This window comes from Hyla sarda, chromosome 6 (assembly GCF_029499605.1).
Source record: "Hyla sarda isolate aHylSar1 chromosome 6, aHylSar1.hap1, whole genome shotgun sequence".
Taxonomy (NCBI): domain Eukaryota; kingdom Metazoa; phylum Chordata; class Amphibia; order Anura; family Hylidae; genus Hyla; species Hyla sarda.
Window position 1 is genome coordinate 141,561,187 of NC_079194.1, and position 22,852 is coordinate 141,584,038.

General features: G+C 45.1%; 1 protein-coding gene across 2 annotated transcripts in view; it reads right to left on the minus strand.

Moving 5' to 3' along the window:
• SH3BP1 (SH3 domain binding protein 1) overlaps positions 1-22,638 on the minus strand; it is a 101,163-nt gene extending 78,525 nt beyond the window's left edge. Inside the window, exon 1 of one of the 2 annotated variants that reach the window (XM_056525293.1) lies at positions 22,563-22,638. Coding sequence is in view for 1 of the 2 variants with exons in the window: in XM_056525292.1 (XP_056381267.1) it covers positions 3,068-3,126 (59 nt within the window). In the remaining variant the exon portion in view is untranslated. Of the gene's footprint in view, positions 1-3,067; positions 3,485-22,562 lie in introns of those variants that run through there. The other variant, XM_056525292.1, reaches the window with a different exon arrangement.
• Between the last annotated feature and the right edge of the window lie 214 nt (positions 22,639-22,852).

Below are 22,852 nucleotides of genomic sequence, written 5' to 3' on the forward strand. Positions count from 1 at the left end.
GTGTGGAGGATGGGGGGAGCTGCAGGAGTGTGGAGGATGGGGGGCTGCGGGAGTGTGGAGGATGGGGGGCTGTATAGCAGTGTGGAGGATGGGGGCTGTGGAAGTGTGGAAGATGGGGGGGTGCGGCATCCTCCATACTGCTACAGCCCCCCATCCTCCACACTGCTAAAGCCCCCCATCCCCCCACAGCCCCCCATCCTCCACACTCCTGTAGCCCCCATAAATAAATAAGCCCTACCCTGAAAATAAGCCCTAGTGTGTTTTTTGTGACTAAAATTAATATAAGACCCGGTCTTATTTTTGGAGAAACACGGTAAGTGGACGCATGTCAGATTTTGAAAATGTACTGTTGAGTAAAGGGGTTAAAGGGGGTACTCCGGTGAAAAACAATTTTTTTTTATATCTGGTGCCAGAAAGTTAACCAGATTGTTAAATTACTTCTATTTAAAAATCCTAACCCTTCAGCTGCTGTATGCTCCACAGAAAGTTATTTTCTTTTTAAATTTCTTTTCTGTCTGACCACAGTGTTCCCTGCTGTCATCTCTGTCTGTCTCGGGAACTGTCAAGAGCAAATCCCCATAACAAACCTATCCTGCTCTTGACAGTGACGGACAGAGGTGTCAGCAGAGAGCACTGGGGTCAGACAAAAAACACATTTAAAAAGAAAATAACTTCCTGTGGAGCATACAGCAGCTGATAAGTAGTGGAAGAATTAAGATTTTTAAATAGAAGTAATTTACAAATCTGTAAAATTTTCTGGCACCAGTTGATTTAAAAAAAACTAATTTTCACCGGAGTACCCCTTTAAGCCATTACACACCATTTAAAGTGACTCTGAATAATCACAAATAAAGTTCAGCTGTTCTAGTAGGATGAGATTTGGTTATTTGCATCTCAGAATAAAAGCCATGGTCTGCAGAGAGCTTCCATAGCATCCGAGGGATGTCATTATTGAAAGGTATCTGACTGATACAGAAGGGTACAACAGAATTTCCAAAGCATCAGATTTACCATGGAACACAGTGAAGACATCATCAAGTGAAGAAAATATGACACAACAAAGACATTACCAATAACTGGACGTCCCTCCAAAATTGATGAAGAACACTGGTTAGGGAGACTTCCAAGAGGCCTACTGCAACATTAAAGGAACTGCAGGAAATTCCAGCAAGTACTGGCTTCGTGCTACATGTGACAACAATCTCCTGTATTCTTCATAAGAATTGGCTATGGGGTAGAGTGGCAAAACGGAAGCCTTGTCTTACAAAGAAAAATATCTAATTCTGTTAAACTTTTTGGCTCAGAAACAACACTGACAATCACCCAACGAACACATCCCCACAGTGAAGCATGGTGGTGGCAGTGTCATGCTTTGGGGCTCATTTTCTTCGTCTGGAACCTGGCCCTTAGTTAGGGTGGAGATATTCATGAACTGTCCAAACAACATGCAATCTTGGTACAAGATATTCAGGCGTCTGTTAGGGTACGAACACGCTGTGTTCCTGCCCCCATTAAAGGAGTAGTCCAGTATTGAAAAACGTATCCTCTATCCTAAGGATAGGGGATAAGTTTTAGATTGCGGGGGGTCCGATTGCTGGGACCCCCTGGCTGTCCAGCCAGATAGTGCGCGTCGACCACCGCACGAAGTGGCGGTTGACAAGCCCCCTCAATACAGTGCTATGTCAGAGCCGGAGATTGCCAAAGGCAGTGCTCCGGCTCTCCAATAGAGTTGTATTGAGGTGGTCGACATGCCCCCTTCCCGCGGACTGCCAGGGCCCCCTACGGGAGATCAAGAGGGGTCCCTGCGACCGGACCCCCGCGATCTGAAACTTGTCCCCTACTCTTAGGATAAGGGATAAGTTTTCCCATGCTGGAATACTCCTTTAACCATATCCATCGCCATTCCATCGAAAACTGCGCTGTCATATACTGTTAACGGGACTTATAACTGGGGCTGTTGGTCTTTGAAACAATGCATATGTCCGAAAATGAGTCACTAAGTGTCTCTGTTCGGCCATAGAAGTGATTGGTGTCTGCTGCTCCTGATAACAGTATATGTCAGCATCGTGTTTTTGGTGGGATGCTGACAGATATGATTAATGAGGCAGGAACGCAGTGTGATTGTACTCTTAGAAAGATGAAGATGACAATGACCAAAGCACACATTGAAAGCCACAAAAGCATGGCTTTACCAGAAGATTATTAACATTTTGCAATCAGGTTATAGTGTGTTATTTATTTTTTATTTATCTATTTTTGCAATTGAATTATGTTAAGTTATAGGTCACATTTAGGACTTGTCCGCACTACCATCATTAGGCCAGCAGAATTCTGCTGCAGAATTTAGCTTGCAGCAGAATCCCATTGTTGGTTCAGAATGCAGAATTGCCACTGGCGGAAAGTTTGTCCTCTTATGTCATGTTCATTCTTTGGGCGGAATTCCGGGACTGCATTGGCATCTGGAGATGGCAAAATCTGCGCGGTCCTACCGCCAAAGTTATTGGCAGCACGAGCTGCAAGCGTAGCGTGGACACCCTAAAGGTGGAAAAAGTTCTGACAAGTGATTTATCTTTGTCTCATTATTTAACGTCACAAGGACCTGGCATTATAAAAATATGTGAAGACTTTTATATCCACTGTACATTTGGGAACTTGTATCCATACAGGACTGGGGGTGTTCCACTATAGGATACATCGTATAATTTGAAACCTTTAGTTTATTTATATTATATATATATATTAGAGAGAGAGAGCACTCTCCAGCTATACATACAGGACTTGGGTGTTTTACTATAGAATATTGTATATTTGAGGACATTTTGCATCTCTCCCCTGACGTCACCCGCAGGACTGAGGTAAATATTACTGTCTTTACTTCCTCGTCAGATCCCGGTGTCCTCTGGCTCCTCTGTGACCCGCAGCCTCCTCTGGGTCGTGTGTGAGGAGCCTGGCCCAATGTGAGCCGCTGGACAGGAGAGAATGGGCTCCTGGTGGGGGCCCCGGACGTGCAGAGATAAGTTGTAGTGATCCAGAATGTCGCACATGGGAGGGGTAGGGGGGCTCTTACCTGCCGGGGCCGTGGGGGACCAGCTGCTGCCGCATACGATTGAGCTGCCTCTGGATCATGGTGCAGGTGTCCCGTCCTTGTGCGGGTCTCCTCGCTATCGGGCGCTGGGTGAGGCCGATGTCTCCTCCTCCGGAAGGGCTGCGTTGTCTCTTCTCCGAACTTCAGTCTCGAAGTTTATAGTTCATTTCTCAGGGCGTCTCTCGGGTGTTCACCTTGTTGCTAGTGCTGTGCAGAGCAGCCCCCGGAGAGGAAGCCCCTCCAGCCGCCATACAACACTGCCTCATACATAGCAGCATTTGTAACTGCCCGGCTGTCCTCACACACAGTCCTTATAGACCACTGACCCTATACCTACCCTCATTCACTGCAGCCCATGTACCTGCCCTGCTGCCTGCATACACAACTGCCCTTGTACCTGCCTTACTGCCCCCAGCACACATACACAGCAGTCACTGTATCCACACCACTGTCCCTGCCTGCAACATACATACACAGCAGTCACTGTATCCACACCACTGTCCCTGCCTGCAACATACATACACAGCAGTCTCGGTATCCACACCACTGTCCCTGCCTGCAACACACTTACACAGCAGTCTCTGTATCCACACCACTGTCCCTGCCTGCAACACACTTACACAGCAGTCACTGTATCCACACCACTGTCCCTGCCTGCAACACACATACACAGCAGTCACTGTATCCACACCACTGTCCCTGCCTGCAACATACATACACAGCAGTCACTGTATCCACACCACTGTCCCTGCCCGCAACATACATACACAGCAGTCACTGTATCCACACCACTGTCCCTGCCTGCAACACACATACACAGCAGTCACTGTATCCACACCACTGTCCCTGCCTGCAACATACATACACAGCAGTCTCTGTATCCACACCACTGTCCCTGCCTGCAACATACATACACAGCAGTCTCTGTATCCACACCACTGTCCCTGCCTGCAACATACATACACAGCAGTCACTGTATCCACACCACTGTCCCTGCCTGCAACATACATACACAGCAGTCTCTGTATCCACACCACTGTCCCTGCCTGCAACATACATACACAGCAGTCACTGTATCCACACCACTGTCCCTGCCTGCAACACACTTACACAGCAGTCTCTGTATCCACACCACTGTCCCTGCCTGCAACATACATACACAGCAGTCACTGTATCCACACCACTGTCCCTGCCTGCAACATACATACACAGCAGTCACTGTATCCACACCACTGTCCCTGCCTGCAACATACATACACAGCAGTCACTGTATCCACACCACTGTCCCTGCCTGCAACATATATACACAGCAGTCACTGTATCCACACCACTGTCCCTGCCCGCAACACACTTACACAGCAGTCTCTGTATCCACACCACTGTCCCTGCCCGCAACACACGTACACAGCAGTCTCTGTATCCACACCACTGTCCCTGCCCGCAACACACTTACACAGCAGTCTCTGTATCCACACCACTGTCCCTGCCCGCAACACACTTACACAGCAGTCTCTGTATCCACACCACTGTCCCTGCCTGCAACATACATACACACACAGCAGTCTCTGTATCCACACCACTGTCCCTGCCCCCAGCACACATACACAGCAGTCACTGTATCCACACCACTGTCCCTGCCCGCAACACACTTACACAGCAGTCTCTGTATCCACACCACTGTCCTTGCCCGCAACACACTTACACAGCAGTCTCTGTATCCACACCACTGTCCCTGCCCGCAACATACATACACAGCAGTCTCTGTATCCACACCACTGTCCCTGCCTGCAACACACATACACAGCAGTCCCTTATTCTGCCACTGCCCCATACCTGCCCTGAGGTACCTGCACCATTGCCCATGTAATGCTCCTGTCAGCAGGCATACACAGCAGTCCCTGTATCTACAATGCTGAACCGGCACCTACCCTGCTGGCCCTATACCCCCACAGCTGCCTCTTCTTCATACATTGCTTCCCCTGTACCTGCCCTGTTGCCCCTCTACCTGCACAGCTGCCTTCTCCTACATATACACAACTACCTCTGTACCTGCACAGCTGCCTTCTTCTTCAAACACAGCTGCCCCGGTACCTGCACAATTGCCCCTATATCCGTGCTGCTGCATCCGCCTATATCTACAGCTGCCAATGTACCTGCCCTGCTGCCCCTATACTTGCAGCGCTACCTCTTCCTTTATACACAGCTGCCCCTGTACTTGGGCAGCAGTGTATGAAGAAGGAGGCAGCAGTGCATGTTCCTTGTATCTGCCCTGTTGCCTCCTACTTCATACACAGCGGCCTCCCTACCTACCTACCATGCTGCCCTTCTACCTGCACTCCTGTCTCCTGCTTTATATACACAACAGCCCGACACCTGCACTGCTGCCCTCTTCATACACAGCTACCTTTGTACATGCCTGCTGCCTCCTACTTCATATACACAGCAGGCCCTGTACCTACACTGCTTCCTTCTTCTTCATACACAGCTGCCCCTATACCTGTCCTGTGGCCTCCCTACTTCATACACAGCTGTACCTGCACTGCTACCTCCTACTAAATACACAGCTGTACCTGCCCTGATGCCTCCTCCTTTGCATACACTGCAACACCTTTACTTGCATTGCTACCTCCTCTTCCATATACACTGCAGTCTCTGTACCAGCACTGTTACCTCCTCCTTCATATACACAACCCCTACACTTGCACTGCTGCCTCCTCCTTTATATACACAGCTACCCCTGTATCTGCACTGCTGCCTCCTCCTTTATATACACAGCTACCCCTGTACCTGCACTGCTGCCTCTTCCTCCATATATGCAGCTGCCCCTGTACCAGCACTTCAGCCTCCTACTTCATATACATAACCCCTACACTTGCACTGCTGCCTCCTCCTTTATATACACAGCTGCCCACTACCAGCACTGCTTCCATCTCCTCCATATACACAGCTTCCTCTCCTCTTCCTCCATATACAGATGCCACTGTACCAGCACTGCAGCCTCATTCTTCATATACACAGCTGTCACTGTACCTGCACTGCAGCCTCCTCCTCCTGCATATACACCACAGCCCTTGTTCCTGTAATGATCATACCTCCATATACAGAGCAGCCCTTGTACCTATACTGATGACTCCTCCTCCATATACAGAGCAGCCCTTGTACCTATACTGATGACTCCTCCTCCATATACAGAGCAGCCCTTGTACCTATACTGATGACTCCTCCTCCATATACAGAGCAGCCCTTGTACCTCTCCTGATGACTCCTCCTCCATATACAGCGCAGCCCTTGTACCTCTCCTGATGACTCCTCCTCCATATACAGAGCAGCCCTTGTACCTCTACTGATGACTCCTCCTCCATATACAGAGCAGCCCTTGTACCTCTACTGATGACTCCTCCTCCATATACAGAGCAGCCCTTGTACCTATACTGATGACTCCTCCTCCATATACAGAGCAGCCCTTGTACCTCTACTGATGACTCCTCCTCCATATACAGAGCAGCCCTTGTACCTCTACTGATGACTCCTCCTCCATATACAGAGCAGCCCTTGTACCTGTACTGATGATGACTCCTCCATATACACAGCTGTCCCTACACTTGCACTGCAGCCTCCTCTTTCATATACACAATTCCCCCTGTAACTGCACTGCTGTCTACTCCTCCATATACACAGCTGTCCCTGCACTTGCAGTATGGCCTCCTTCATATACACAGCTGCCCCTGTACCTGCACTACTGTCTCCTCCTCCATATACACAGCTGCCTTTACACCAATGCCCCACTGTAGGTATACACAGCAGCCCATGTATCTGCTGCTTTCTATTGTGCACACATACAGTCATGGCTGTAAATGTTGTCACCCCTGAAATTTTTCAAGAAAATAAAGTAATTCTCACAGAAAAGGATTGCAGTAACACATGTTTTGCTATACACATTTATTCCCTTTGTGTGTATTGAAACTAAACCAAAAAAAAGGGAGGAAAAAAAGCAAACTCCAAAAATGGTCTGGACAAAATTATTGGCACCCTTAACTTAATATTTGGATGCACACCCTTTGGAAAAAATAACTGAAATCAGTTGCTTCCTATAACCATCAATAAGCTTCTTACACCTCTCAGCCGGAATGTTGGACCACTCTTCCTTTGCAAACTGCTCCAGGTCTCTCTTATTGGAAGGGCGCCTTTTCCCAACAGCAATTTTAAGGGTATGTTCACACTGAGGAATTGGGGCGGAAATCAAGCAGAAATGTTCTGCCTCAAAATATTGTTACTTTTCCACAAGAACTCACAGAGATTTGGCGAGGAATTCCGTGCGGAAATGCAGGTTTCATGCGGAGGAGGAGTATCAAGTATTTCTATTCATAAAATGTTTAAATTTTTTTTCATGCGGAAATTCTGCGCGAATTCCGTGCCAATTCTGCGCCAATTCCACGCGGATTCCGCGTGGAAATGCTTCTGACTCAAAAAAATATATATAACATTGATCTCTATGGGAGAACAACGCTGATTCCGCCTGAAAGAAAGAACATGTTCTTTCTTCAAGCGGAACAGACTTCCTTGTCAGAATTCTGCTTGAGGAAATTCCTCAGTGTGAACTGAGGGGCAGAAATTCTGCACAGCTCTATGGGGGTTTTCACTGCTGAATGAATTGGAGAGGAAAAAGCGAGCAGAATTACTCGTGGAAATTCCTCTCCAATTCCTCAGTGTGAACATACCCTAAGATCTCTCCACAAGGGTTCAATGGGATTTAGATCTGACTCTTTGCTGGCCAATTCAGAACTCTCCAGCGCTTTGTTGCCATCCATTTCTGGGTGCTTTCTGACATATTTAAAAATAAGGTGCAGCTCACAACAGAAGGACCGAGGCAGTTAAAGCTAAAGCCGGACCCCACCGGCAACAATAATATAAAATAATGAAAACCTATAGCTTATGCCTCTAGGACCTCACCAATGGTGCATAATGGTGTGGGCAAAGATAGATATAACAGCGTTTGTTCAAAAAAAAAATTAATTCAGATTATAAAATATAAAATGTAATATAAATTCATTTGAATATTAATTTATTCATATATTTTTGACATTTTTGATATCTCACTAGGGCCCAGTGAGATTTTCACTAGATAAATGCCAGTGTAATGTGATATTTTGTTACTGTTTTACTTATTTATATTACATTTTATATTTTATAATCTGAATTAAAAAAAATTTTGAACAAACGCTTTCTGACATATGTTTGAGGTCATTGTCCTGCTGGAAGACCCAAGATCTCGGATACAAACCCAGATTTCTGACACTGGGCTGTACAGTGCGACCCAAAGTCTGTTGGTAATCCTCAGATTTCATGATGCCTTGCACACATTCAAGGCACCCAGTGCGAGAGGCAGCAAAACAACCCCAAAATATCATTGAACCTCCACCATATTTCACTGTAGGTACTGTGTTCTTTTCTTTGTAGGCCTCATTCCATTTTCGGTAAACAGCAGAATGATGTGCTTTACCAAAAAGCTCTATCTTGGTCTCACCTGTCAACAAGACGTTTTTCCCAGAAGGACTTTGGCTTACTCAAGTTCATTTTGGCAAAATGTAGTCTTGCTTTTTTATGTCTCTGTGTCAGAAGTGGGGTCCTCCTGGGTCTCCTGCCATAGCGTTTCATTTCATTTAAATGCTCCCTGAGCCTGCAGTACAGCTTGAATATCTTTGGAACTTGTTTGGGGCTGCTTATCCAACATCAGGACTATCCTGCATCGACACCTTTCATAAATTTTTCTCTTATGTCCACGCCCAGGGAGATTAGGTACAGTGCCATGGGTTGCAAACTTCTTGATAATGTTACGCACTGTGGACAAAGGCAAATCTAGATCTCTGGAGATGAACTTGTAACCTTGAGATTGTTTATATTTTTCCACAATTTTGGTTCTCAAGTCCTCAGACAGTTCTCTTCTCCTCTTTCTGTTGTCCATGCTTAGTGTGGCACACACAGACACACAATGCAAAGGCTAAGTGAACTTCTCTCCTTTTTATCTGCTTTCAGGTGTGATTTTTATATTGCCCACACCTGTTTTTTGCCCCCAGGTGAGTTTAAAGGAGCATCACATACTTGAAACAATCTTATTTTTCCACAATTTTTAAAGGGTGTCAATACTTCTGTCCAGTCCATTTTTGGAGTTTGGTGTACAAAAGTACACACCAGCCAAAAGTACACACCTGCTGGTGTTGTAGACAAATACTGTTTTAAGCATACTGTAGCGCATTGTCCTCCCCGTATATCTAAGTGGTGTACCATTTTGTTCCTGTTAACCCCTTAAGGACCACAGGCATACGGGTACGCCCTGACATCCTGGTACTTAAATACCAAGGGCATATCTGTACGCGCATGGGAATTCCAGGATGCCTACTGATGCCTACAGGATGCCTACTGGTGCGAACCACTGGGGGGGGGGTCCTGAGACTCTCAATTCAGACCAGCCAATCACTACCCTGCTGGGCTGTGATCGGGGCCGGCGAGGGTCTCCTAACTTCGCCTGGCCCAATTGGGGTCCCCTCAGGAGCACAGGAGCGGCGGGCAGGAGCGGTGGCAGCAGCGGCGGTTGTGCGGGCGGCAGGATACAGCAGGAGGTGAGGCCTGTTCACCTCCTGCTGTTGCTTAGCAACAACACAGAATGCACGGCCAAAGGGCATGCTGGAAGTTATAGTTTTGCAACAGCTGGAGCTCCAACTACAACTCCCAGCATGCCCTTTGGTAGTCTGTGCATGCTGGGGGTTGTAGTTATGCAACAGCTGGAGGCACTTTTTTTTCTATAAAAAAATGTGTATCCAGCTGTTGCATAACTACAACTCCCAGCATGCACGGACAGCCGAAGGGCATGCTCGGAGTTGTAGCAGTGTGCCTACAGCTGTTGCAAAACTACAACTGTCAGTATGCCATTTGGCTGTCAATGCATGCTGAGAGTTGAAGTTTTGCAACAGCTGAAGGCACACTGGTTGCGAAACAGAGTTTGTATCCTAACTCAGTGTTTCGCAACCAGTGTGTCTCTGGCTGTTACAAAAATACAACTCCCAGCATGCACTGAGAGACCGAACATGCTGGGGGTTTCCAGTTTTGCAACAGCTGGAGGCACACTGGTTGCAAAACACTGAGTTACGTGAACTCTCAGTGTTTCGCAACCAATGTGCCTCCAGCTGTTGCATAACTACAACTCCCAGCATGTATGGTCTGTCAGTGCATGCTGGAGGTTGTAGTTTTACAACAGCTGAAGGTTTACCCCCCAATGTGAATGTGCAGGGTACATTCGCACGGGCGGGGGTTTACAGCTAGTTCTCTGCTGCAAGTTTGAGATGCAGCAAATTTTCCGCCGCAGCTCAAACTCACTGTAAGCCCCCGCCCATGTGAATGTACCCTAGAAACACTACAATACACCTACACAAAATAAAAAGTAAAACACTACATATACACACCATTACACAGTCGTCGTCCCCCCCTCAATAAAAATAGAAGACGTCTTGTACGGCGCTGTTTCCAAAACGGAGCCTCCCGCTGTTGAAAAACAACAACTCCCAGTATTGCTGGACAGCCACTAACTGTCAAGGCATACTGGGAGTTTTGCAACAGCTGGAGACACCCTGTTTGGGTATTTTGGTGGCAGATGCAAATCCCCAATATAGGCCTCAAATGCGCATGGAGCTCTTTCGCTTTTGAGCCCTGTCGTATTTCAAGGCAACAGTTTAGGGTCACATATGGGGTATTTCCGTACTCGGGAGAAATTGCGTTACACATTTTGGTGGGCTTTTTCTCCTTTTACCCCTTATGAAGGTAAAGTGGGGGGGGTCTACATCAGCATGTTAGTGTAAAAATGTTTTCTTTTTTACTTTACACTAACATGTTGGTGTTGCCCCATACTTTTAATTAGTACGGAAATACCCCATATGTAGACGCAAAGTGCTCTGCGGGCGCACAACATGGCTCAGAAATGAGAGCGCACCATGTACATTTGAGATCTAAATTTGTGATTTGCACAGGGGTGGCTGATCTTACAGTGGTTTTGACATAAACGCAAAAAAATAAATACCCACATGTGACCCCCTTTTGGAAACAATGCCCCATCACAGAACGTAACAAGGGGTATAGTAAGCCTTAACACCCCACAAATGTTTGATGAATTTTTGTTAAAGTTGGATGTGAAAATGAAACCCAAAAAAAAGGTTTTTACTAAAATGCTCGTGTTACCCTATATTTTTCATTTCCACAAGTAAAATAGGAGAAAAAGCCCCCCCAAAATTTGTAGCTCCATTTCTTCTGAGTATCGAAATACCCCATATATGGATGTAAAGTGCTTTGCGAGCGAACTACAATGCTCAGAAGAGAAGGAGCGCCATTGGGCTTTTGGAGAGAGAATGTGTCCAAAATTGAAGGCCATGTGTGTTTACAAAGCCCCCATGGTGCCAGAACAGTGGACCCTCCCCACATGTGACCCCATTTTGGAAACAACACCCCCACGTAATGTAATAAGGGGTACAGTGAGCATTTACACCCCACAGGTGTCTGAAAGATTTTTGGAACGGTGATCCGTGAAAATGAAAAATGATCTGTCAAACGCCAGTGGGGTGTAAATGCCCACTGTACCCCTTATTACATTACGTGGGGAGTGTAGTTTCCAAAATGGGGTCACATGTGGGGGGAGGGTCCTCCGTTCTGGCACCACGGGGGCTTTGTAAACACACATTGCCCCCGACTTCTATTCCAATCAAATTCTCTCTCCAAAAGCTCAATGGTGCTTCTTCTCTTCTGAGCATTGTAGTTTGCCCGCAGAGCACTTTACATCCACATATGCGGTATTTCCATACTCAGAAGAGATGAGGTTACAAATTTTGGGGGGCATTCTCTCCTATTACCCCTTGTAAAAATGTAAAGTTTGGGGGAAAACCAGCATTTTAGTGAAGAAAAAAAAGAATTCATTTACACATCCAACTTTAACGAAAAGTCGTCAAACACCTGTGGGGTGGGTGTTAAGGTTCACCATACCCCTTGTTACATTCCTTGAGGTTTGTAGTTTTCAAAATAGTATAGTTTGCTGTTCTGGCACCATAGGGGCTTCCTAAATGCAACATACCCCCCCAAAAACCATTTCAGGAAAATTTGCTTTCCAAAAGCCAAATGTGACTCCTTCTCTTCTGAGCATTGTAGTGTGCCCACAGTGCACTTGATGTCCACTCATGGGGTAATGTAATATAAATTCATTTGAATATTAATTTATTCATATATTTTTGACATTTTTGATATCTCACTAGGGCCCAGTGAGATTTTCACTAGATAAATGCCAGTGTAATGTGATATTTTGTTACTGTTTTACTTATTTATATTACATTTTATATTTTATAATCTGAATTAAAAAAAATTTTGAACAAACGCTTTCTGACATATGTTTGAGGTCATTGTCCTGCTGGAAGACCCAAGATCTCGGATACAAACCCAGATTTCTGACACTGGGCTGTACAGTGCGACCCAAAGTCTGTTGGTAATCCTCAGATTTCATGATGCCTTGCACACATTCAAGGCACCCAGTGCGAGAGGCAGCAAAACAACCCCAAAATATCATTGAACCTCCACCATATTTCACTGTAGGTACTGTGTTCTTTTCTTTGTAGGCCTCATTCCATTTTCGGTAAACAGCAGAATGATGTGCTTTACCAAAAAGCTCTATCTTGGTCTCACCTGTCAACAAGACGTTTTTCCCAGAAGGACTTTGGCTTACTCAAGTTCATTTTGGCAAAATGTAGTCTTGCTTTTTTATGTCTCTGTGTCAGAAGTGGGGTCCTCCTGGGTCTCCTGCCATAGCGTTTCATTTCATTTAAATGCTCCCTGAGCCTGCAGTACAGCTTGAATATCTTTGGAACTTGTTTGGGGCTGCTTATCCAACATCAGGACTATCCTGCATCGACACCTTTCATAAATTTTTCTCTTATGTCCACGCCCAGGGAGATTAGGTACAGTGCCATGGGTTGCAAACTTCTTGATAATGTTACGCACTGTGGACAAAGGCAAATCTAGATCTCTGGAGATGAACTTGTAACCTTGAGATTGTTTATATTTTTCCACAATTTTGGTTCTCAAGTCCTCAGACAGTTCTCTTCTCCTCTTTCTGTTGTCCATGCTTAGTGTGGCACACACAGACACACAATGCAAAGGCTAAGTGAACTTCTCTCCTTTTTATCTGCTTTCAGGTGTGATTTTTATATTGCCCACACCTGTTTTTTGCCCCCAGGTGAGTTTAAAGGAGCATCACATACTTGAAACAATCTTATTTTTCCACAATTTTTAAAGGGTGTCAATACTTCTGTCCAGTCCATTTTTGGAGTTTGGTGTACAAAAGTACACACCAGCCAAAAGTACACACCTGCTGGTGTTGTAGACAAATACTGTTTTAAGCATACTGTAGCGCATTGTCCTCCCCGTATATCTAAGTGGTGTACCATTTTGTTCCTGTTAACCCCTTAAGGACCACAGGCATACGGGTACGCCCTGACATCCTGGTACTTAAATACCAAGGGCATATCTGTACGCGCATGGGAATTCCAGGATGCCTACTGATGCCTACAGGATGCCTACTGGTGCGAACCACTGGGGGGGGGGTCCTGAGACTCTCAATTCAGACCAGCCAATCACTACCCTGCTGGGCTGTGATCGGGGCCGGCGAGGGTCTCCTAACTTCGCCTGGCCCAATTGGGGTCCCCTCAGGAGCACAGGAGCGGCGGGCAGGAGCGGTGGCAGCAGCGGCGGTTGTGCGGGCGGCAGGATACAGCAGGAGGTGAGGCCTGTTCACCTCCTGCTGTTGCTTAGCAACAACACAGAATGCACGGCCAAAGGGCATGCTGGAAGTTATAGTTTTGCAACAGCTGGAGCTCCAACTACAACTCCCAGCATGCCCTTTGGTAGTCTGTGCATGCTGGGGGTTGTAGTTATGCAACAGCTGGAGGCACTTTTTTTTCTATAAAAAAATGTGTATCCAGCTGTTGCATAACTACAACTCCCAGCATGCACGGACAGCCGAAGGGCATGCTCGGAGTTGTAGCAGTGTGCCTACAGCTGTTGCAAAACTACAACTGTCAGTATGCCATTTGGCTGTCAATGCATGCTGAGAGTTGAAGTTTTGCAACAGCTGAAGGCACACTGGTTGCGAAACAGAGTTTGTATCCTAACTCAGTGTTTCGCAACCAGTGTGTCTCTGGCTGTTACAAAAATACAACTCCCAGCATGCACTGAGAGACCGAACATGCTGGGGGTTTCCAGTTTTGCAACAGCTGGAGGCACACTGGTTGCAAAACACTGAGTTACGTGAACTCTCAGTGTTTCGCAACCAATGTGCCTCCAGCTGTTGCATAACTACAACTCCCAGCATGTATGGTCTGTCAGTGCATGCTGGAGGTTGTAGTTTTACAACAGCTGAAGGTTTACCCCCCAATGTGAATGTGCAGGGTACATTCGCACGGGCGGGGGTTTACAGCTAGTTCTCTGCTGCAAGTTTGAGATGCAGCAAATTTTCCGCCGCAGCTCAAACTCACTGTAAGCCCCCGCCCATGTGAATGTACCCTAGAAACACTACAATACACCTACACAAAATAAAAAGTAAAACACTACATATACACACCATTACACAGTCGTCGTCCCCCCCTCAATAAAAATAGAAGACGTCTTGTACGGCGCTGTTTCCAAAACGGAGCCTCCCGCTGTTGAAAAACAACAACTCCCAGTATTGCTGGACAGCCACTAACTGTCAAGGCATACTGGGAGTTTTGCAACAGCTGGAGACACCCTGTTTGGGTATTTTGGTGGCAGATGCAAATCCCCAATATAGGCCTCAAATGCGCATGGAGCTCTTTCGCTTTTGAGCCCTGTCGTATTTCAAGGCAACAGTTTAGGGTCACATATGGGGTATTTCCGTACTCGGGAGAAATTGCGTTACACATTTTGGTGGGCTTTTTCTCCTTTTACCCCTTATGAAGGTAAAGTGGGGGGGGTCTACATCAGCATGTTAGTGTAAAAATGTTTTCTTTTTTACTTTACACTAACATGTTGGTGTTGCCCCATACTTTTAATTAGTACGGAAATACCCCATATGTAGACGCAAAGTGCTCTGCGGGCGCACAACATGGCTCAGAAATGAGAGCGCACCATGTACATTTGAGATCTAAATTTGTGATTTGCACAGGGGTGGCTGATCTTACAGTGGTTTTGACATAAACGCAAAAAAATAAATACCCACATGTGACCCCCTTTTGGAAACAATGCCCCATCACAGAACGTAACAAGGGGTATAGTAAGCCTTAACACCCCACAAATGTTTGATGAATTTTTGTTAAAGTTGGATGTGAAAATGAAACCCAAAAAAAAGGTTTTTACTAAAATGCTCGTGTTACCCTATATTTTTCATTTCCACAAGTAAAATAGGAGAAAAAGCCCCCCCAAAATTTGTAGCTCCATTTCTTCTGAGTATCGAAATACCCCATATATGGATGTAAAGTGCTTTGCGAGCGAACTACAATGCTCAGAAGAGAAGGAGCGCCATTGGGCTTTTGGAGAGAGAATGTGTCCAAAATTGAAGGCCATGTGTGTTTACAAAGCCCCCATGGTGCCAGAACAGTGGACCCTCCCCACATGTGACCCCATTTTGGAAACAACACCCCCACGTAATGTAATAAGGGGTACAGTGAGCATTTACACCCCACAGGTGTCTGAAAGATTTTTGGAACGGTGATCCGTGAAAATGAAAAATGATCTGTCAAACGCCAGTGGGGTGTAAATGCCCACTGTACCCCTTATTACATTACGTGGGGAGTGTAGTTTCCAAAATGGGGTCACATGTGGGGGGAGGGTCCTCCGTTCTGGCACCACGGGGGCTTTGTAAACACACATTGCCCCCGACTTCTATTCCAATCAAATTCTCTCTCCAAAAGCTCAATGGTGCTTCTTCTCTTCTGAGCATTGTAGTTTGCCCGCAGAGCACTTTACATCCACATATGCGGTATTTCCATACTCAGAAGAGATGAGGTTACAAATTTTGGGGGGCATTCTCTCCTATTACCCCTTGTAAAAATGTAAAGTTTGGGGGAAAACCAGCATTTTAGTGAAGAAAAAAAAGAATTCATTTACACATCCAACTTTAACGAAAAGTCGTCAAACACCTGTGGGGTGGGTGTTAAGGTTCACCATACCCCTTGTTACATTCCTTGAGGTTTGTAGTTTTCAAAATAGTATAGTTTGCTGTTCTGGCACCATAGGGGCTTCCTAAATGCAACATACCCCCCCAAAAACCATTTCAGGAAAATTTGCTTTCCAAAAGCCAAATGTGACTCCTTCTCTTCTGAGCATTGTAGTGTGCCCACAGTGCACTTGATGTCCACTCATGGGGTAATGTAATATAAATTCATTTGAATATTAATTTATTCATATATTTTTGACATTTTTGATATCTCACTAGGGCCCAGTGAGATTTTCACTAGATAAATGCCAGTGTAATGTGATATTTTGTTACTGTTTTACTTATTTATATTACATTTTATATTTTATAATCTGAATTAAAAAAAATTTTGAACAAACGCTTTCTGACATATGTTTGAGGTCATTGTCCTGCTGGAAGACCCAAGATCTCGGATACAAACCCAGATTTCTGACACTGGGCTGTACAGTGCGACCCAAAGTCTGTTGGTAATCCTCAGATTTCATGATGCCTTGCACACATTCAAGGCACCCAGTGCGAGAGGCAGCAAAACAACCCCAAAATATCATTGAACCTCCACCATATTTCACTGTAGGTACTGTGTTCTTTTCTTTGTAGGCCTCATTCCATTTTCGGTAAACAGCAGAATGATGTGCTTTACCAAAAAGCTCTATCTTGGTCTCACCTGTCAACAAGACGTTTTTCCCAGAAGGACTTTGGCTTACTCAAGTTCATTTTGGCAAAATGTAGTCTTGCTTTTTTATGTCTCTGTGTCAGAAGTGGGGTCCTCCTGGGTCTCCTGCCATAGCGTTTCATTTCATTTAAATGCTCCCTGAGCCTGCAGTACAGCTTGAATATCTTTGGAACTTGTTTGGGGCTGCTTATCCAACATCAGGACTATCCTGCATCGACACCTTTCATAAATTTTTCTCTTATGTCCACGCCCAGGGAGATTAGGTACAGTGCCATGGGTTGCAAACTTCTTGATAATGTTACGCACTGTGGACAAAGGCAAATCTAGATCTCTGGAGATGAACTTGTAACCTTGAGATTGTTTATATTTTTCCACAATTTTGGTTCTCAAGTCCTCAGACAGTTCTCTTCTCCTCTTTCTGTTGTCCATGCTTAGTGTGGCACACACAGACACACAATGCAAAGGCTAAGTGAACTTCTCTCCTTTTTATCTGCTTTCAGGTGTGATTTTTATATTGCCCACACCTGTTTTTTGCCCCCAGGTGAGTTTAAAGGAGCATCACATACTTGAAACAATCTTATTTTTCCACAATTTTTAAAGGGTGTCAATACTTCTGTCCAGTCCATTTTTGGAGTTTGGTGTACAAAAGTACACACCAGCCAAAAGTACACACCTGCTGGTGTTGTAGACAAATACTGTTTTAAGCATACTGTAGCGCATTGTCCTCCCCGTATATCTAAGTGGTGTACCATTTTGTTCCTGTTAACCCCTTAAGGACCACAGGCATACGGGTACGCCCTGACATCCTGGTACTTAAATACCAAGGGCATATCTGTACGCGCATGGGAATTCCAGGATGCCTACTGATGCCTACAGGATGCCTACTGGTGCGAACCACTGGGGGGGGGGTCCTGAGACTCTCAATTCAGACCAGCCAATCACTACCCTGCTGGGCTGTGATCGGGGCCGGCGAGGGTCTCCTAACTTCGCCTGGCCCAATTGGGGTCCCCTCAGGAGCACAGGAGCGGCGGGCAGGAGCGGTGGCAGCAGCGGCGGTTGTGCGGGCGGCAGGATACAGCAGGAGGTGAGGCCTGTTCACCTCCTGCTGTTGCTTAGCAACAACACAGAATGCACGGCCAAAGGGCATGCTGGAAGTTATAGTTTTGCAACAGCTGGAGCTCCAACTACAACTCCCAGCATGCCCTTTGGTAGTCTGTGCATGCTGGGGGTTGTAGTTATGCAACAGCTGGAGGCACTTTTTTTTCTATAAAAAAATGTGTATCCAGCTGTTGCATAACTACAACTCCCAGCATGCACGGACAGCCGAAGGGCATGCTCGGAGTTGTAGCAGTGTGCCTACAGCTGTTGCAAAACTACAACTGTCAGTATGCCATTTGGCTGTCAATGCATGCTGAGAGTTGAAGTTTTGCAACAGCTGAAGGCACACTGGTTGCGAAACAGAGTTTGTATCCTAACTCAGTGTTTCGCAACCAGTGTGTCTCTGGCTGTTACAAAAATACAACTCCCAGCATGCACTGAGAGACCGAACATGCTGGGGGTTTCCAGTTTTGCAACAGCTGGAGGCACACTGGTTGCAAAACACTGAGTTACGTGAACTCTCAGTGTTTCGCAACCAATGTGCCTCCAGCTGTTGCATAACTACAACTCCCAGCATGTATGGTCTGTCAGTGCATGCTGGAGGTTGTAGTTTTACAACAGCTGAAGGTTTACCCCCCAATGTGAATGTGCAGGGTACATTCGCACGGGCGGGGGTTTACAGCTAGTTCTCTGCTGCAAGTTTGAGATGCAGCAAATTTTCCGCCGCAGCTCAAACTCACTGTAAGCCCCCGCCCATGTGAATGTACCCTAGAAACACTACAATACACCTACACAAAATAAAAAGTAAAACACTACATATACACACCATTACACAGTCGTCGTCCCCCCCTCAATAAAAATAGAAGACGTCTTGTACGGCGCTGTTTCCAAAACGGAGCCTCCCGCTGTTGAAAAACAACAACTCCCAGTATTGCTGGACAGCCACTAACTGTCAAGGCATACTGGGAGTTTTGCAACAGCTGGAGACACCCTGTTTGGGTATTTTGGTGGCAGATGCAAATCCCCAATATAGGCCTCAAATGCGCATGGAGCTCTCTCGCTTTTGAGCCCTGTCGTATTTCAAGGCAACAGTTTAGGGTCACATATGGGGTATTTCCGTACTCGGGAGAAATTGCGTTACACATTTTGGTGGGCTTTTTCTCCTTTTACCCCTTATGAAGGTAAAGTGGGGGGGGTCTACATCAGCATGTTAGTGTAAAAATGTTTTCTTTTTTACTTTACACTAACATGTTGGTGTTGCCCCATACTTTTAATTAGTACGGAAATACCCCATATGTAGACGCAAAGTGCTCTGCGGGCGCACAACATGGCTCAGAAATGAGAGCGCACCATGTACATTTGAGATCTAAATTTGTGATTTGCACAGGGGTGGCTGATCTTACAGTGGTTTTGACATAAACGCAAAAAAATAAATACCCACATGTGACCCCCTTTTGGAAACAATGCCCCATCACAGAACGTAACAAGGGGTATAGTAAGCCTTAACACCCCACAAATGTTTGATGAATTTTTGTTAAAGTTGGATGTGAAAATGAAACCCAAAAAAAAGGTTTTTACTAAAATGCTCGTGTTACCCTATATTTTTCATTTCCACAAGTAAAATAGGAGAAAAAGCCCCCCCAAAATTTGTAGCTCCATTTCTTCTGAGTATCGAAATACCCCATATATGGATGTAAAGTGCTTTGCGAGCGAACTACAATGCTCAGAAGAGAAGGAGCGCCATTGGGCTTTTGGAGAGAGAATGTGTCCAAAATTGAAGGCCATGTGTGTTTACAAAGCCCCCATGGTGCCAGAACAGTGGACCCTCCCCACATGTGACCCCATTTTGGAAACAACACCCCCACGTAATGTAATAAGGGGTACAGTGAGCATTTACACCCCACAGGTGTCTGAAAGATTTTTGGAACGGTGATCCGTGAAAATGAAAAATGATCTGTCAAACGCCAGTGGGGTGTAAATGCCCACTGTACCCCTTATTACATTACGTGGGGAGTGTAGTTTCCAAAATGGGGTCACATGTGGGGGGAGGGTCCTCCGTTCTGGCACCACGGGGGCTTTGTAAACACACATTGCCCCCGACTTCTATTCCAATCAAATTCTCTCTCCAAAAGCTCAATGGTGCTTCTTCTCTTCTGAGCATTGTAGTTTGCCCGCAGAGCACTTTACATCCACATATGCGGTATTTCCATACTCAGAAGAGATGAGGTTACAAATTTTGGGGGGCATTCTCTCCTATTACCCCTTGTAAAAATGTAAAGTTTGGGGGAAAACCAGCATTTTAGTGAAGAAAAAAAAGAATTCATTTACACATCCAACTTTAACGAAAAGTCGTCAAACACCTGTGGGGTGGGTGTTAAGGTTCACCATACCCCTTGTTACATTCCTTGAGGTTTGTAGTTTTCAAAATAGTATAGTTTGCTGTTCTGGCACCATAGGGGCTTCCTAAATGCAACATACCCCCCCAAAAACCATTTCAGGAAAATTTGCTTTCCAAAAGCCAAATGTGACTCCTTCTCTTCTGAGCATTGTAGTGTGCCCACAGTGCACTTGATGTCCACTCATGGGGTATTTCCATACTCAGAAGAGATGGGGTTACAAATTTTGGGGGGCATTTTCTCCTGTTACATTTCTTGAGGGGTGTAGTTTCCAAAATAGTATGCCATTTTGGGGATGTTTTTCTGTTCTGGCTCAACAGGGGCTTCCAAATGTGACATTCTGAGACCTCTACTGTGCCCGCAGAACACTTTACATACACATATGAGGTATTTCCTTAGTCGAGAGAAATTGGGTTACAAATTTTGGGGGGATTTCTCTCCTTTTACCCCTAGTAAAAATTCAAAAACTTGGTCTACGTGAACAAGTGTAAAAAATGAAGATTTAGAATTTTCTCCTTTATTTTGCTGCTATTCCTGTGAAACACCTAAAGGGTAAACCCACTTTCTGAATTTCATTTTGAATACTTTTGAGGGGTGCAGTTTTTTATAATGGGGTCATTTATGGGGTATTTCTAATATGAAGGCCCTTCAAATCCACTTCAAAACAGAACTGGTCCCTGAAAAATTCAGATTCAGAAAATGTTTTGAAAAATTGGAAAATTGCTGCTGAACTTTGAAGCCCTCTGATGTCTTCCAAAAGTAAAAACATGTCAACTTTATGATCAGTGGCGTTGCTAGGGTTGGTGTCACCCGGTGCGGTAGAAAATGGTGTCACCCCATACCTTCCCCCCCCTCAGTAAGTTTTTAGCCTGTTGTGACAGATACCACTGGTGTAGCGCATTGTGAGAAATTCCAGTATAATCACCCTCCTTCCTCCAACTTCTCACCCCACCTTTCTCTTCCATCACTTTCTAATTCCCGACCACTTGCTCTATGTTCTTCACCCCCTACTCTTTCTTTCCATCTCAATTTCTTTCCATGCTACCATGTAAGTTGAATCATCTTGCTTGAGACACACCATCCATGGTACACGGGTGCAGCTGGCCTCGCTCGTGGACAGTGGGTCCTCTCACCCATCCTTACATGTATGTCGTGTCCCCGGACCACAATGTCTCTCTCATGGGTATATCAGGGGTCTTGTACATACAAAGGACTCATTATGCAGACACCTACCGTTTGTTGGTCTGTCGAATGTCTTAGGCGCTATGTACTTGTGAACTTATATAATTATTGTTGAATTCCTCGGTTGACTCAACTGTTGTGTCTTGAAAATTCATAAATAAAGAATTGATAAAAAAAAAAAAAAAAGAAATTCCAGTATAATAATCAGATATACCAGTTGCCACAGAATAGGAAAGTGTTAAAGAAGTTTTCACCATTAAAATATACAGCTCCCAGAATTACTTAAAGGGGTACTCCACTGGAAAACATTTACTTTTATATCAACTGGTGCCAGAAAGTTAAACAGATTTTTAAATTACTTCTATTTAAAATCTTAATCCTTACAGTACTGTTGTATTCTCCACAGGAAGTTGTGTAGTTCTTTTCAGTCTGTCCACAGTGTTCTGTATGTCCATGTTAGGAACTGTCCAGAGCAGGATAGGTTTGCAATGGGGATTTGCTCCTACTATGGACAGTTCTTGACATGGACAGAGGTGTCAGCACAGAGCACTGTGGTCAGACAGAAAATAAATTAAAAAAGAAAAGAACTTCCTGTGAATCACTTATACAGCAGCTAATAAGTACTGGAAATATTAAGATTTTTAAGTAGAAGTAATTTATAAATCTGTTTAACTTTGTAGCACCAGTTGATTAAAAAAATGTTTTCCAGTAGAGTACCCCTTTATGCAGTGGTAAGGTTATGCTGGGAGTTGTAGTTTTACTCACCATAACTGTAGAACTTACAAGTGACTCCAGCTCTGATAGGACATAGTGAAGAGAATACACAATGATATCAGTGACTACAGGTGACGTCTTCTCTATAGTCTTTCCTTATCTAATTCAGATGGTACATACCGCCTGGACTTGTTCCAGCTAAAACTTCTGTCTGTAGAATGTGACGCCCAGATGGCTCCTCACTATGTCAGCGCATTCTCATCCTCTATATGAAAACAAGTATTATTATAAACCTGCCAGACACTGTATCCTCTAAATATAATACTACTATACACTACACTCTTTGATTATAAACCTTCCATACACCATACCCACTGAATAATACTACCACACACTGTACATTCTGAATATAATACCAACACATACTGTACCCTCTGAATATAAATCTGCCACATACTGTACCCTCTGAA